The sequence below is a fragment of the Pelodiscus sinensis genome, chromosome 11, assembly GCF_052426305.1.
Source record: "Pelodiscus sinensis isolate ZL-2025 chromosome 11, ASM5242630v1, whole genome shotgun sequence".
Taxonomy (NCBI): domain Eukaryota; kingdom Metazoa; phylum Chordata; order Testudines; family Trionychidae; genus Pelodiscus; species Pelodiscus sinensis.
Genome location: NC_143062.1, coordinates 19443060 through 19459178, shown reverse-complemented (window position 1 = coordinate 19459178; position 16119 = coordinate 19443060). Strand labels below are relative to the sequence as shown.

Below are 16119 nucleotides of genomic sequence, written 5' to 3'. Positions count from 1 at the left end.
CTGAGCAGGGCTGAACGCTAGCAACATATACTGAGTGGACCGGAAGTAGCTATAACAGACCGGAAGGGCCCCCACGCGTTCCCGGAAACGTCCCGGCACGGGGAACGGAAGAGAAGACCCCGCTCGCCGGCGAGCATTCAAGATGGCGGAGGTGGTGAGTGGGATGTGTAGGGTGGGGTCCGGCGGGGGGATTCCTGTGGGTTCCTGTTTAACTGTTCTGCATCCCGCCCGCAGGGAGAGGTGACCGAGGGCTGCCGGCTGCCCGTGCTGCGTCGCAACCAGGATAACGAAGATGAATGGCGTAAGTGAGGGGGTGGGGCTAAATGATGGGGGTGGGATCTAAAGAGGAGGGGCTAGAGGGTATATAAGAGGCACGGGGGATATCTTGGGAGACGTAGGGACATGGGGCCGTGTGGAAAGGGAGGACGGGCGGGAGTCTCAGAAGGCTAATGAAGAGACCAGTGTATAGGAGGAAATGGGCCCAATGCAGAGGATAGAAGAATCGGCCAATGGGGGACCTCAGTTGGAAAAAGGGATAAGGCTGCATCATTTATGAAAGGGGGAAACAGGGAATGTGAGGGGGGGCAGTAAGCACGTGGAGCTGGGCATCTCTTTCCTTTTAGAGGCTTTGAACCCAGATTGTAGGAATGATTGGTCATCTCTAGTGCTTGCCATGCTTTTGGGATGCATCTTAGGTTCCCTAGGGAGGGAAATGTTAGCCTGTCATTTTGGAACTGCCAACTCATCTCCTGGTTAAAGGGAGTGCCCCAAAGCTGTGGGATAATCCCTTCCATTTCAGGTCATGGTCAAGGATCCCAGGGCAGCATTTGAAGGCGAGAGCTGTCACACTCTGGGTGGGAGAGACTCTGGATCAGTGTTTCTCAACCTTTTTTTGTATAAGGTAGCCCCTTTAAAAAAAAAAAAAAACAAAAAACCATAAGTACCTTGAGTACCTACAGTTTTCAGACATGCAATGTTTTCTACCATTGCAACACATTTGTTTAAATAATTTAATCGTAGCTAAGCTGGCGATGAAATTTTTGGGTGTAAAAAATACAAAAATAATAAAGTGCTGTAAAACTTTTTTAAAAAATCAGTTTTCTCCAAATTTCAGTTGTTGATCTACCCCCAAACTTCTCTTGAGTACCTCTGAGGATACTTGTACCACCGATTGAGAAACACTGTTCTGGATAATACCCAGGGCACTGCCCCAGAATCAGAATGATCTCCGGTATCTATATAACTGTATTGAGGATCAAGTTTGGCCTTGGTGTGGACACATGTTGCAGGGATGTGCTGATCTGCGAGTGTGGCCCTTGGTACCTACAAATATAAAGGTACATTTTTGTGCATTTTTCTCTCCCAGTATATCTCTCAAATATACTTGGGGAGTGAGCTCTTGTGAGCAAGGATTTTTTCTCACTCTGCAGTGCTAGGCACAGAGGAGAGACCTCCTGACCCAGAAAATGTTGGTTCTACTGAAACACTGCCAGAGTTGGAGAAAAAATCTCTAGTATGAAAAATGCCTCATTCTAGTGCAAACATCATGTATTTTTCTATACACACTTTATTGAAATAATAATCTCTCATATGTCTATATTGTCACCCTCCCAAGTTCTGCAGAGATTTCACCTGCTAGATTTGGTAGAGGGTATTCTTAATTTATACTCTTCAAAGTGTTCCCACTTAAACAATACCACAGCCATAGGAATTAATTGCCACACTAGATCAGACCTGGGTTACATGCAGCTGAGTGTTTCAGTGGAACGTGTAAAAACTTTTACATTGTTTTGGAATAACCTGATAGGAGGTGGGTTCCCCCAATACTTAGAAGATAGCTTAACTTTTGAAATGGGAGGTTTCCAAAACTCCTGTTCTTTTTTTCGGGTTGACCCTCGATGGTCTCCTCCTTATGAGCTTCCAGTCTCCTTTGAGATCCTGCACTTAACTGTGTCAAGTGCCAGTGAGTTCCAGAGGCTGGTGGTGTATTACATGAAAAAGAATGTTGTTTGATTGGTTTTGAAGTGTTCTTGAAATTTTCATTGCAGTTATGCTACAAGACATGGAAATGATGTGCCCATCCCCATTCTCTATCCCTGTCATTTTTCTATATACTTTTATCATGTGTCATTTCTTCATCTGCTCTGTAAACCAGACAATCCCAATAACTTATTTTTCTAGGAGAGTTCCTCTTCCCCCATCCCCACCCTGGTGCCGTCTCTGAATCGTGGACCCCCCCCCCCATCTAATTCTGCTAAATTCTTGTTCACCTGGGAGATCAAACCAGAATGCAGAGTTTATAGAGACCAAGGCCAAAAAGGATTGACCATCCAGTCTGATCACCAGCATTACCTAAGCCTGAGACTCCATCTCCGACATTCCTGCATTGAGCACAGATCTGGGAGTTGAGCTAGAGTGAAGCTTTTAGAAAGAGATGTCTAATCTTGATTTAAAGATGCATTTCCAAGTCATTTCTAGCCTGAATATCCAGCAGTTGGATCAACTTCTAGCTTTATCTGCTGCATTAACAACCCCTCTGTTGTCAAGAATCTTTTTCCCATGTAGCGTCGTCCAGCCATCTTTTAACCTCCTCCTGTCACACAGAGCACACGTTGTCAGGCGAGTCTTCCAAACACTTGAATCATTCTTATATCTCTTTCCATCTTGTCAGCTTGTTTTTAGAAGTGTGGCCATCCAAACAGGACACAATATCCAGTAATGCTGTTACTTTTGTACATAGCCCATCCTAGCTTCTGCCTGAAATACCCCTGTTTATCCATCTAATGTGCATTCACCCTTTTAGCTACAGTGTCACATTGGAAGGTCATATTCAACTGTTTATCTACCATGACCTCATGTCATTTTCAGAGTTGCTGCTTTCCACAGTACAGTAAACATCTTAAACAGTTGACCTGCACTCTTAGCTGTGTGACCTTGTTCTTTTGGACTTCCAATAGTTAAAAGTAATGCTCCAGATGACTAGAACTGAAAGAAATGAATCAAACTAATGTACATATTTTTCTTTTCTCACCAGATTGCTCATTGTGTGCATTTGATAGTTCAGTGCCGTTTCACTTTTAACTTTCCACAGTACAATTTTTCGTTGCTGGAAAAAAAACCCGTTATAGGCATCAACGTGAGGTTAGGAAGAAAAATCCTTCTAAAAGTGTTTTAAAAGGAATATAAATATTGGGAGATTTCTCCAATCCTGCAAATGCCCAGGACATTCCATGGCGTCCCTCTAGCATGTTGTAGAACACAGAATCAGAACCAGGATGTTTCCTGGAAAACTGTTACAAACTGAGGTCTTTTCCAAATATGGCAATTTTAAAAAATTGTAGTTTCTGTCTAAAATATATGCTGCCTTCACCACTTAATGTGGGTGGTGTTTATAGGGAGGCAGTTGGGTCTAGTGACTAGAACTGAAGGCTGAGAGTCAGGACTACTAGCTTCCAATCCTGGATGTGGAATGGGAGTAGAACACTAGGGGCTAGCCCACCTGTGTTCTGTTCTCAGCTTTGGAAATGCTGTGGGAGAAGCAGAGATGTGGCGGGCGGAAGAGATTTGAGCACGACACTCCCATCATAGCATGTTAAAAAAGCAACGTTAAAAAGTGGTTAATAAGATAACTGCGTAATCACTAACAAAAAATCTTAGTGGTTACTTGCTGCAGACTCCACAGTATCTGCAGCACAGCCAGCTCCCCGGGAGTGGAGATGGCAGCCACTGTATGCCAGGAGCTGACTCCCAGCCTCATTCCTGGGGAGCTGGTTGTACTGCATACACTGTAGTATGCAGAGCACACAGTGTGGAGCAGCAGATGGTTCCCTGGAAACTGGTGTGCACTGAAAACTGGCTTTTAAGAGGACTTCCACTTCCAGCCCCACTTCTGGAGCTGGCTGCTGCCCCATGCTGTGAGCTCTGATACAGAACCAGCAGCATGGGGTAGCAGTCAACTCCCCAGGAACAGGGCTGGGAGTTGGCATGTAACCATTACAGTAACCAATAAGTTCATGCTTATCGGTTAACAATTTAAACAGTTACACTGTTACATCCCTAGTTGTAACTGTTCCCCCTGCCCATTCCTGGTGTCCTGCAGTGACCCTGTTCGTTCTGTTGCTAACTCTGGATCTTTGTGGAGTTTAAGCATCACAAGGGAGGTTTCCTTGCATCTCTGCTGTGAGTGGAAATTTCCTCTGAAATGCTATTTCTTTCCCTCCTGCAGCTCTGGCTGAAATCCTCAGTGTTAAGGACATCAGCGGCAGGAAGCTTTTCTACGTACATTACATTGACTGTGAGTAAACTGACTGGCCCTTGGGTGACTAATTTCCTAGTCTCACTCCCACTGACACAGGCTTGTTCATGTTCTGAACCAAAATAGGGAGGTCATCTGAGTTCTGGAGAATAGGATGCGGAGTCTTTTCTTTCTAGTGGACGTAGTCTCCGGTCTGGCCTTATACCGTGGGGACTGGCTGGCTCATGGGGCAGGGAATGGAGCATGGGGCCTTTCCCCTCTAGGGGGTGCTGGCTCTGCCCAGCTCAAGGAGCTCTGGATCTTTTGAGGTTTCCCATGAGAGTGCAGTGGCAAATGGGGTCAGAGACTCAGGAGAGGGGGGCTTTTTCTTCAGAATCAGAGCTCACCATCTAGACAGGGAGGCACTGTGTTCTCTAGCCTGTTTGGGGGCCTTCTCCTGCACGCGCGCACACACACACACTCGGGGGTATTATGTATATGACCATAGTTATGAATACAGATGTGAAGGGTTAACTGGTGAGGCTAGAGCAGCTCCCTGCCTGTCATGGGCAGGGTGCTGCTTCAGCTCCGCAGTGGGCTGGAGCGCCTAGCCAGGGGCTGCTCCGATCAGGATGCTGGAATATCCCCTGCAGCTCCAGCCCCATTGGCTAATTTTCTGGGCTCCAGCCCAACAGTGGGTGGGAGGGGGGGTGCTTCAGCTGGACTGCAGCCCCGCCCCACCCCATGCTGCTCATCCCCATTTAATCCGTTAACCAGTTAAACAATATGTGTAGCCAGTTAAATGGAATTTTACATCCCTAGTTACAAATATCCTGAGTTCTTGGGCTTGTTACTTTCCCTTCTGAAGACCCTTCCTCTCTCACTGTATGGAGGAAGCCAGGACTCCTCCTTCAGGAGCTGAGACTGATGGAGCTAAATGTTTTGGGTTCAACTGTCCAAATGGCCAGAGGGTTCTGCTGTTTACCAGTGTGAGGTATTGCCTTCCCCTCTGTAGCTTATCCATCCTTTTCCAGCCTTGGGCAGTCTTAGCACCACTTTTCTGCCTTGACTGGCTGTCCGCAGGTGGTACTTTCCTCCTCTCCCATGACCCTGACAGAGAGAGCTGCTAACCCAGTCTCCTCTTGTCCGCAGTTAACAAGCGTCTGGATGAATGGGTTACCCATGACCGGCTGGACTTGAAGAAGATCCAGTTCCCCAAGAAGGAAGCCAAGACTCCCACCAAGAATGGGCTTCCTGGCTCCCGGCCCAGCTCTCCAGAGCGGGAAGTGGTAAGGGGCTGGGCGCAGGCCATGGAGGATGCTAGCGCTGCTTTCGGGGATGTTATGGGGGGTGGGACAGGATGAGAGTGCCAGCCTGAGGATCAGGAGGAGGACACTAGGGATTGTTGGAAGGTCTCGAGATTGCAGGGGATAAAGAATGGGGAGATCTGGATGTTTGTCCAGAACAGTGTTCTTTCCGATTGCCCAGGCTGGCTCCCTCTACCTGATCTCGACCCAGGGGTTGTAGGCATACAGATTTCCAGGGCAGGAATGCTAGAGTATACCTTATCCTAAGAGCAGGGCCTAGCATTGGCCCTAGCACCAACTCATCACATCTATCTGGGCCCATGTACTCTTCTCACTGTCTGGCCTGTGACAAGCTGGGACAGTGGTGCCATGCCCCCCCATATCTGACCAGCAATGCATCTTCTCCCCAGCCGGGTGTGTTGGTAACCCCTGCCCCCCATCTTCATCCCTACTCAGAGGAAGACCTTGGATCTATCTCTACAACCTGCCTCAGCTCCAGCCAGCGGTAAAACCCTGCCCATCCCAGTGCAGATAACGCTCCGCTTTAACCTGCCTAAGGAGAGGGAGGCTGTTCCCGGGGAGCCTGACCAACCCCTCTCCTCCAGCTCCTGCGTCCAGCCGAACCATCGGACAACGGTACGCACCGGCGCCGGGGATACCTCCCCCATCTCGTATCCTCAGCATGGTCTGGGCGTGGCCACAAGCTGGGATCGCGCCAGGTCGCACAAGCTGGCCGGGGTCGGGCTAGGTCTGGACTTGCATGGGAAGCCCCCAAGGCATGGTGCTGGGGATTCAGTAAGTGACATTCTTCCCATATACAGAGCTTGCTGTCCTGTCATATCATGATTTTAGAGAGTACTGTACAGCCTGGAGCAGGGGCTCAATAGGGGGCAATCTTCCCTCACACTCAGTATGAGACCTTAGTCAAATGATGCCGATACCGAAGGTTGTGACCCTTCTTGATCATTAAAGATCTCTTGGCCCTTCCCCCCGCGTTTTGGTATGAATGGCGGAGTGCTGGCCAAATCAGAGCTTGGACAGCTACGTCCTGCCTCCCTAGAACTTCTTGCAGTTTTAGCTGGAAAAGAGATTCTCACCCTCTGCTCTCCATTGCCAGGCAGTTCAACAGCCCTCGTGCCTCACCTGAGAGGGACCTCTCTCGGCACCGGGCGAGGGATCTCTGTATAAACAGTGCTGCGCCCCATCCCAAAGACACTAGCAGGGCAGTGCTGGATGAGGGATTCCCATACAAATGGCTTAGAAAGTTCTTTTGAGATTACAAGACTTTGTGTTGCATGTTCATCTGTAGATGATCCGCTGCCCCTGCTGGGGAATCTGTGCGGGGGGAGGGCAGGGAAGTTTTGCAATGTCCCATGTGGATGAACCAGTTTTTGGGTTTGTTTCAGAAACGGAAGGTGGAGGTGGTTTCCCCTGCAACCCCCGTCCCTGCTTCGACAGAGACCACTCAAGCCTCTGTGTTCCCCCAGGTAATAGCAGGGGATGGGCTATGCTGGGGGAAGGGGTATTTCCATCCCAGGGGAGAGCTTATTTCTCCTTCCTGCCCAGGGCTAGGTGTAGACCCAGGCACTATTACCCTGAGACTTGGGCCCGAGTTCCTGGAGTCATGTGATCTGCGCAAAATCACAGCTTCTCTCCCTCATGCTTGGGGACAAAACGTAACCCAAATGCAACCAATGCAGCAATGTCTGAGTGTGCAGAGAATGAGTCAATACCTCCAAGAGAGGAGAGCTGTTCTGGGCATCTCCAAGGGGCATTAACTCTGTGCCACTGCTTGCAGTTCCAGCAAGGGACTCTGGAGCAGAAAGGGTTCACCCGCACTTCCCCAGTGGAGATGATTCTTTCCTGGGCCAGCTGAGGGATGTTCTGATATGTCCCTGTTTCCAACTCCTTGGCTCCACGTAGGGCTGTGGTCAGCCATTTGGTATTGGATTGCCTTAAAACTAGAGCCCTGCATGGATACAAACATCTGTATCTTCAAAAATCAGTCTTAAAACCTACTACTTCCTAGCTCCATGGTACTGGTGAGGTGAGGATGAGAGACAGAGTCCCTCCCTGTTCCGCTGCGAGATGGCTCCCCCCTACCCCCTGGCTGCATATAACATCCCATTCACCTTCTCTTCCAGAATGGCTCAGCCAGGAGAGCTGTGGCTGCCCAGCCTGGTAGGAAGAGGAAATCCAACTGCCTGGGCACAGATGAGGTAAAATCTGCCTGACTTGAATGAAAGGATGGAGCGTTAACTGCCCTCTGCCAGGGAAGCCACCAGGCATAGCCAGTGATGGAGGAACTCTCAGGTTCCCAGGGTATCGGGCAGGGATCTGCTCCATGGATGATCAATAAGGTCCCTCCAGGATGAAGCCTGGAGTAGCTATGGGGCTAGACATTCTCTCCCCCTTTCTCTGAGGAAGATACTGCTGACTCAAGAAGCAGTCCTGAGCCCAGGACGTGAGGGGTGGGTGACAGGTGAAGTTGTGGTCTGCCCAAGGCCAGGGCTACAACACTATCAAAGTTGGGGATGCTGGGTGGGGAGAAGTGGGGTTGGGGGCTCTCCTAGGCTCCATCTCTCAAACCTGGAAGACCTGTAGGATCTGGGAGAGCTGCCAGGAATCGTTTCTGTGCTATCGCATATGCACCACCACCACTAGCAGCCAGTCGTTGGGTTCTGGAGGCCCTTGGGAAGGGCACAAGGAGTCTGGAAGAGTCCAAAGTGGAGGGTCCAATAGCTCCTGCCCCTGCACTTTCTACAGGACTCCCAGGACAGCTCAGACGGTATCCCTTCAGCCCCGCGCATGACTGGCAGCTTGGTGTCGGACCGCAGCCATGACGACATCATCACGCGCATGAAGAACATAGAGTGCATCGAGCTGGGCCGGCACCGCCTGAAGCCCTGGTACTTCTCACCCTACCCGCAGGAGCTCACCACCCTGCCTGTGCTGTATCTCTGCGAGTTCTGCCTCAAATATGTCAAGAGCCTCAAGTGCCTGCAGAGGCACCTAGTACGTATCACCCTCCCCGTGCCCCTGCATGGCCCCCAGCAGGCACAGCCCTCACTCCGTGATCCCAGGGCTTCTGTCCCAAGTGTGTTCCCTAGTGTGGCACTAGGGGTTCTGGCCTGCAGGGAGCAGGGTGGGTGACTCAGTAGGGGCTGCTTTTCTTTCCAGGTCAGTGCTGATCCTGGGCCCACTTGGCACCAAGCAAGGGCTGCCTGTATAAATAGCCCCCTCACCCCACCCCAGAGCATGCTGCATCTCAGTGCTGGGTGAGGAGTCCCTGTAACTGTGTAATTCTCTAATCCTAGTTCTGCCATCTGGAAGGAGAGGAGGTGGCAGATTGTCTTTAGGGGAATTATGCTTTGGTTCCACTAGCCTGTTAGCCGCTCCCCTGTGCTCTGCTAGATGCAGGCAGCTCTTTCCCTGTTCCCCTTGAAACTCAGTCCCTCTGGTTCCATTCTGCATTCGAGGTGCCCCATGTGCAAGCTGCGGGGTCTGACTGGCCACATGTGATTCTCTCTCCCATAGACCAAGTGTGACCTACGGCACCCACCTGGGAACGAAATCTACCGCAAAGGCACTATCTCCTTCTTTGAGATCGACGGGCGCAAGAACAAGGCAAGAGGCAGTTCCGGGACAGAAGTCCCCTCACTCAGGCATGGCTGTAGCGGGGCTCTCTGTTCCACTTTTCACCCTTAGGAGACTTCCTGATTCCAGGGTGTGGGAGTTTGGGTCTGTGACAGGGAAAGCTGGCTGTGGGAGGGGGTTCTACTGGCCAAAACAGAACGGTGCTGAGAGTCAGGACTCCTGGGTTCATTCCAGCCTAGCTACTGCCTCTCTAAGTAGCCTTGAAGAAGTTTCTTCCCATTTCCATGCCTCAGTTTCCCCATAAGTAATTCTTTCTTACATGCCCTCCTCTGTAGAGTCATAGAAATGTAGGGCTGGAAGGGGCCTCGAGATAATCTAAGGCAGGACCAATAAACCTCGACTATCCCTTAATGCTCTAAGCATAGACTCCACCCCATTAATGACTTTAGATATTGACAGTATTAAATAGTACAGGCCCCAGGACTGGTCCCTATGGCATCTCACTAGCTCTGCCCTCCCAGTTGGACACTGACCTTAAGTGCAACCTTTTAACCAGCTGTACATCCACCATATAGTAATTTCATCTGTGCCAGTGCCAGTCTGAGATCTAATTTCATCTATGCCAGTGCCAGTCTATAAGATCTTCCTGCCAAAGGTGCGACAGGCAGCAAGCCAATCGCTGGTATCCTAAAGATTGAGAGAAACCGATTGAGACATCATTTGCACATGCAAATTTATTCTGCACATGGATGGAAAAGATTAGGGGGAACATTGACTGAGACCACATTTTTCTAGTTTGCTTTATGACAATGTCCTGGGCCATGTGGGGCTTTAGTACGGTGGCCTGAGCCACTCCGATGAAAGGAGCTGGAGATAGTCTGAGTGTGGCTCCCCATTGGGCCGGGGAGCTGGTGTCTAGAACCGGGGCCTACCCTCTTCACAGTAGCCTTGAAGCTAGCTGACCCACACACCCCAGCAGCAGGGTGGGGATGTTAACATTTCTGGTTTATGCTGTCCCTACAGAGCTACTCACAGAACCTCTGCCTGCTGGCGAAGTGCTTCCTGGACCACAAGACCCTGTACTATGACACTGACCCCTTCCTCTTCTATGTCATGACAGAGTATGACTGCAAGGGCTTCCACATCGTGGGCTATTTCTCCAAGGTGAGGGGCGCTGTACTGTGCTCCCTGCTTCCTGAATGGGACCCTTCTTCCCTACTCCTTTCATGGCCCTGGCTCTCCAGCCAACCAGAACAGTGGTATGATGGGAATCCTCAGGCTCCCCATGGGAGATTCCTAAAGGGTCATAGAAGCTAGGGGGCATCTGAGAGACTTAGCCTTCGGTCAGGGAATCACTGTGCCGTATTGCAGCTGCTCCCCCATTGACCCGGCTCTGTCTGCAGGGTGCTGTGGCTCTCTGGCATGAAGGAGCAGGGGCCACTGTGACTAAGGACAGGTATTTGTGACTGGAATGGAGGAGGGGAACTCGTGTGACTTTGGCCACTGATGGGCATTGAAGGCCCAAGACCGATGTGGTCATGGCTGCAGTCTGTGTAGGGGGCCATTTTGGCTGAGTGGCACTGGATCCGTGGCAGGCTGAGAGAGCAGGAATCAGTGGCTAAGAGCAGGATTTATGGAAAGGGATATGAGCAGGAGTTTATGGGGGCTGAGAGGTGGGGGGTGGGGAGTTGATAGAGGGCATGGGGATCTGGCAGAAAGGGGGCAGTCTTGATGGCACAGGAATCACTGGGACACACAACATCACAGCACTCTAGCCACTTACTGGGGTGTGAAGCTTTTGCTGTTTGCTGTAGGAGAAGGAGTCCACAGAGGACTACAATGTGGCCTGCATCCTAACCCTGCCTCCATACCAGAGGCGAGGCTATGGCAAGCTGCTCATCGAATTCAGTAAGTGGCAACCACTTCATCAGTGTCTCCTTCCCCTGATCTGCAGCACCCTCACCCTGTCGCATTTCCCCTGGCAGGCTATGAGCTCTCCAAGGTGGAAGGGAAAACAGGGACACCAGAAAAGCCACTCTCAGACCTGGGGCTTCTCTCCTACCGCAGTTACTGGTCCCAGACCATCCTGGAGATCCTAATGAACCTGAAGTCTGAGAACGGAGAGCGCCCACAGATCACTATCAAGTGAGTGCCTTGCCCACAATCCCAAACTCCACGCCCAACCCTAGAGCCAAGATTCTGCACCAATCAGTGAGAGGGAACACAGAGCCACTTGTCATTGGGAGTCAGCTAACACTTCTTGGAGGGCTGCTTCAAAATCATTCCCTCTACTGCGATTCCAGGGCTGGCTGCAGACAAAATAGCCTCAGGGCATATGGGGAAGATACGGTTGGCTCCCATAGCATACCCTCTTGACATGCCTCCCCCATCTCCCTGCTGGTGACCCCTGGCCACTGCCTTCCACCCTTTCACCACCTATTGTCTTTCAGTGAAATCAGCGAGATCACCAGCATCAAGAAGGAGGATGTGATCTCCACACTGCAGTATTTGAATCTCATCAATTACTACAAGGTACCCACCCTGGGGGGAAACACTGATGGCAGGCAGAGAGAGATTCCTAGAGGTACCTAGGAGGGGCAAGTGGCTTCTTTGTACGTGCCACTAGCCTGGAGAGACACCAAGGCATTAGGGTAGCTGAACTAAAGGGGGTTGGGAGGCAAGACTCATGACATCTCTTCCTGGCTTTGGTAGGGGAGTGAGGTCTAATGACTTGGAGTAGATGGGGTTGGTTCTATCCCCACTGGCAGAGATCAGTGCAAGGAAACTGAAAAGAGACGGGGCTGCTGCTGGGGCTGCCACATGGGACTGAAACACACCAGTGGAGATGAGCAGCTAGGTTGACTTGGGCCCCTTGGCTGGTTTTCTAAGGGATCCTGATGAGACATTTCTCTTGAACCCCATCATTAACCTTGGTCCCTTGCTGTCCCCCTTCAAGGGCCAGTACATCCTGACACTCTCAGAAGACATAGTGGATGGGCATGAGAGGGCGATGCTGAAGCGGATCCTGCGCATTGACTCCAAGTGTCTGCACTTCACCCCCAAAGACTGGAGCAAAAGGGGGAAGTGGTGAGAAGCAGGGCTTGTCTGCCATCAACTCCGTGGTGGCCCTGACATGGGGCCTCCTAATCATCCAGCTAACATGCAGCTCCTGGGAGCTTACCCCAGAGCTGGGACAGACCAGACAACAGCATCTGCAAGGGTGATCATGTGCTCAGCCATGGGGTCAGGCTGGAGCTGCATCGTTCTCCACCCATGGCTGGACTCCATTGAAGGGGGCAGAGGCCCCTATGCTGCTCTCCTTGTCTCAGCGCCAGAGCGAAGGCCCCATTTGTATCTAAGACTTGCATCGTGCCAGGCCACCCTGTGCAATGTGGGCTGTGACTAAGGAGCCCAAAGGCTGAGACTGGGTGGCCCTGGGACCCCGGCAGCTGGCCGGCTTCTGCGTTTCTCTGTCACTCACTCACTCTTGAGTTTTTTTATAAAAGACCCAGGACCTAAAATGATTGATCCTGGCCCTTTTTAATCAGCTGGAGGAGGACAAGGAATGTTCTGGCTGCATTACCCTCCCCAGGGCTGTGCAATACCCTGAGCAACAACTGCGCTCTACTCCAGAGACTCAGGGGCAGCCACTCCAGCTGCAGCATTCCCTGCACAATGAATATGTCCCAGTCCTGGAAGGGTGCAGGCTGGGGCTGTGGCCAAACACAAGGTTAGGGCCTCAAAGTTACTATGCTCCCTGTGCCCTGAAACAGCAGGTGTCCCCTAGCACCAGAGGCTGCAGCTCTGAGCGGTGGTCTGACTGTTCAGGCCAAGACACTTAGAGCTGCGCACTAATCTCTGCTCCTCCTCCCCTCCATTGTCTGAGAGACTCCTGGTGCTGATCCCCATCCTGCTATGGTGGCCAAGCCCCTGCACCTGACGAGCTCTACCCTACCCTTACTGACCTGGCAATGGGCCCAACTGCTGTCCCCAGCCATACTATGGAGTCAAGCCTTGCAAACAGCATGTTCCCCCTGTCAAAGTAGCAGTACTGAACATTGGGCAAGAATGGTTCTGTGAGGGCACAGGCGTGGGTGCAAAGCCTGTGGCAGGCTGGAGAAGGGATTAGGGCAGGAGTGGGGAACCTTTTTTGGATCAGGGCTGCTGACCCCCAGAAAAATTAGTTGAGAGCTGCACACAAGTGAGAAGCCAAAAAAACCACCACCACAAACCCTCAATTGATGTGGCCCCTGCTGGGAAGCAGAAAGACAGTTCCCACATTCTCTTCACACCCCAGAGCCTCAAGGGGCCCAGGCTGGTAGATTTTGTGTGCTCCAGCCCTGTGGTGGGGGAAGAAGGGGGGGCTGGAGTGCCAGCACATGCTCCCCAATGCTGGGGTGGTGGCTTAGAGCCGTGGGAGCCAAATCCAGGCCTTAAATTAGGGGAAGAAGAGGCTGCAAGCACAACCCTGCTGCCCTAACTGGTCAGTGCTGCTAGGGGCTCTTGAATGTGCTAACTCTGTTCCATTCAGAGGGGGAAACAAAGGCACAGTAGGGAGGAAAGGGAAGAGAATGCAGAAGTCCTGGCTACGCTTGCATTAGAGTCCTTTTGGGGTAGCAAGAGACCATGGAGACTCATGACCAAGTAGTTTTAAAGAAGGGCTGTGAGTAACAATGCCTTAGTTGTATTCCACTCAGCTGCTGTGACTTGGGCCAGGGCTGTGCCTCAGTTTCCCCCTCTGCAGGATGATGAAGCTGCCTGTCCCAAGGACCTGAGCAATCAGTATTTGCAAGATTAGGTCCATAGCACTCAGGTCTCCTCTCCCCAGTCTCCAGCACAGAGGGCAGACAGACAGCCAGTGACCAGGGGTGATGCTGTCCCACCCTAGTTTCCAGGTGTTGCTTCAGCAAACTCTAGAATAACTTGGACCAAACAGGTATCTCTGTGAGATCCATGTATTCTCAGCATGGCGCTACTGTGCAGGGTGGTGGGGCCAAAATGCCCAAGAATGCAGACCCCAGAATTAGCCAGTGACTAGCAGGCTTAAGATTGCTGCTCACTGTTCCTTCTTCAGCACTGGTGCGTGGATCTGCAATGAGAGGTGACACGTCAAAAATCGCTGCCCTTCACACTCATGGGATTCCAGCCCTCCAGGGACAGCAGTGCAGGAGCAGCTCCCCAAAACTGAGACAGGGACTCTTGTTGGGCCAAGTATAGCAGAGGCACCCAATGAGACTCACTGCTTTAGGAAGCTCTGTCTAAATCAGAATGGGAGGGGAAACAGGCACATATGGGGTAAAATCTTGCCCAACAGCAGGAGTACTGAGCCCCAGCCTTGTACTGCAGTCACCTTCCCCCATGAGGGCTTCCATTTGCCCCCATCAAGAACATCCTGGCAGGCCAAGACAGCTGAAGGAGTTGTCATCTGCAGCTGGAGGCTTGCAGCAGAGAGGCTGCTCAGTGGGATTCCAGCACAGCCTCTGTCCATGGGGAGCTTGGGACCCCATGCAGGGTGGCAGGGGGACTCCCCAGGACTGGGGCCCAGAGTGCACTGGCAGCTGGCCCTGCCCTCAGAGACTATTGAGTAATTGTGTAACCACTAAGATTTGATGTAGTTACATGATTATTAAATTAATATCGAACATCCTTAATGGGTGGTGGGCAGGGCTGGTGGAGACAAGGTGGGCTGGGCAGGGCAGGACTGGGGGAGACAAGCCCCAGCCCTGCCCCTTTCTGCCAGGCTGCACCCCCCCCCAGCACAACTCAGGGAGGTGGGGTGGCATGAAGCCACAGCCTTCTTGTCCTAGGAGCACCTGGTGTCAGCAGTCCTCTGTCCCCAATTTGCCTATAGTAGGTGAGTAGTGTCTTTGTGGGATGAGGGGAATCATGGCCTCCTTGCAGTTGCTGCTGCTCCTGCAGCAGCAGCATCAGGCTCTACACACCAACGCTCCCCTCCCCCCATTCTGAGATGGGGTGGGGGTATGCAGCACACCAGTACTTACAGCCTCTGCAATCCCTGGCCAGCTCAGGGCCAGGAACAGCCCATCATCCGCACTTGGCGGCTGTTCCAGGTTCCACACCGTCAGCGCTGAAAAGGTTGATTCCAGCCGCACAGTGCGCTCCTGCATAGAGGGCTGGGAGTCAGGGACACAGCCAGTGGGGCTGGGGGTCTCCCAGCCAGCTTTCACTCATGCCCCCTTTAGCTGTTCCCAAATCTGATGGCCTTGCCCCAAAGCAGTAACCACACCTCTTCCACCCAGCCCCACAAGGGGCATGTTTCTCCAAAAGAGCCCCGCCTGCTGGATTGCAGCCCCACAGCCTTCCCCCAGGCCAGTGCTAGTGTCTCCATGCTGCTTCTCCCCTATCCACCTCAATCCATCTCCATCGGGCTCACCTCCTCTGTGCAGGGCCTTTGATCCTCCTTCAGCACCAGCCCCACATAACCTTGGGGCACCGGCACATCCTGCCCCTTGAGGCTCCTGCCCCGGAAGGATACAGATTTCTCTGCAGGAAGACAGATCGACACTGAGCTTGTGAGACAGAACCCCTTGTCCAGGGGGTGAGCTACTGAGAAATGGGCACAGCAACCCTAGTGCCGCACTGGGTCCCGCCCCACCAGCGCCCCCACCCCCTCGCTGCAGCAGCCAGCGCCTCCTCGCACTGCACTGACTGTAGGGGGCGTCCCCCGCACGGACCCCTGCCATCGTCCCGCTCCCTGCAGCGCCGCCAGTACGGCGGGATTCACCAACCCTGCGAGCGCTGGCGGATGGCCGGCGTGAAGTATCTGTCCACCGGGGCGCGGCCGCTGTGCTCCACCGCGCAGGGCAGCAGGTGCAGGACATCCCGGGGCGCCGCCCGGAGGGAGCTCAGGTCCAGCCGGATGGGGCCGCTGCTCTCAGACATCTCGCTCCGGAGGCAGGCGCGGCGCTGGGGGGAGAGGCCGGGGGGTGCCTTGTCAGGAACCCGTATCCCCACGTGGGC

General features: G+C 52.4%; 2 protein-coding genes across 6 annotated transcripts; one reads left to right on the top strand and one right to left on the bottom strand.

Moving 5' to 3' along the window:
* The first annotated feature begins 3 nt into the window (after positions 1-3).
* On the top strand, positions 4-12659 carry KAT5 (lysine acetyltransferase 5). 5 transcript variants are annotated; one of them, XM_075939011.2, is made up of 14 exons: positions 4-154; positions 235-301; positions 4226-4294; positions 5387-5523; positions 5998-6177; positions 6948-7028; positions 7686-7760; positions 8308-8556; positions 9079-9168; positions 10162-10302; positions 10953-11046; positions 11124-11283; positions 11589-11670; positions 12095-12659. In XM_075939011.2, the coding sequence occupies exons 1-14, from the start codon at positions 143-145 to the stop codon at positions 12227-12229; spliced, it is 1572 nt and encodes a 523-aa protein (XP_075795126.1). In that variant the 5' UTR covers positions 4-142; the 3' UTR covers positions 12230-12659. The 5 variants fall into 5 exon arrangements, with proteins under 5 accessions (XP_075795126.1, XP_025043804.2, XP_075795125.1 ...); XM_025188019.3 differs by having other exon boundaries at positions 5998-6336; XM_075939010.2 differs by having other exon boundaries at positions 68-151; positions 5998-6336.
* Positions 12660-14077: 1418 nt separating this feature from the next.
* On the bottom strand, positions 14078-16084 carry RNASEH2C (ribonuclease H2 subunit C). Its single transcript, XM_006129685.4, has 4 exons — positions 15888-16084; positions 15533-15642; positions 15141-15260; positions 14078-14227 (listed from the first exon to the last, which is right to left on the bottom strand). The coding sequence occupies exons 1-4, from the start codon at positions 16039-16041 to the stop codon at positions 14195-14197; spliced, it is 417 nt and encodes a 138-aa protein (XP_006129747.1). The 5' UTR covers positions 16042-16084; the 3' UTR covers positions 14078-14194.
* Between the last annotated feature and the right edge of the window lie 35 nt (positions 16085-16119).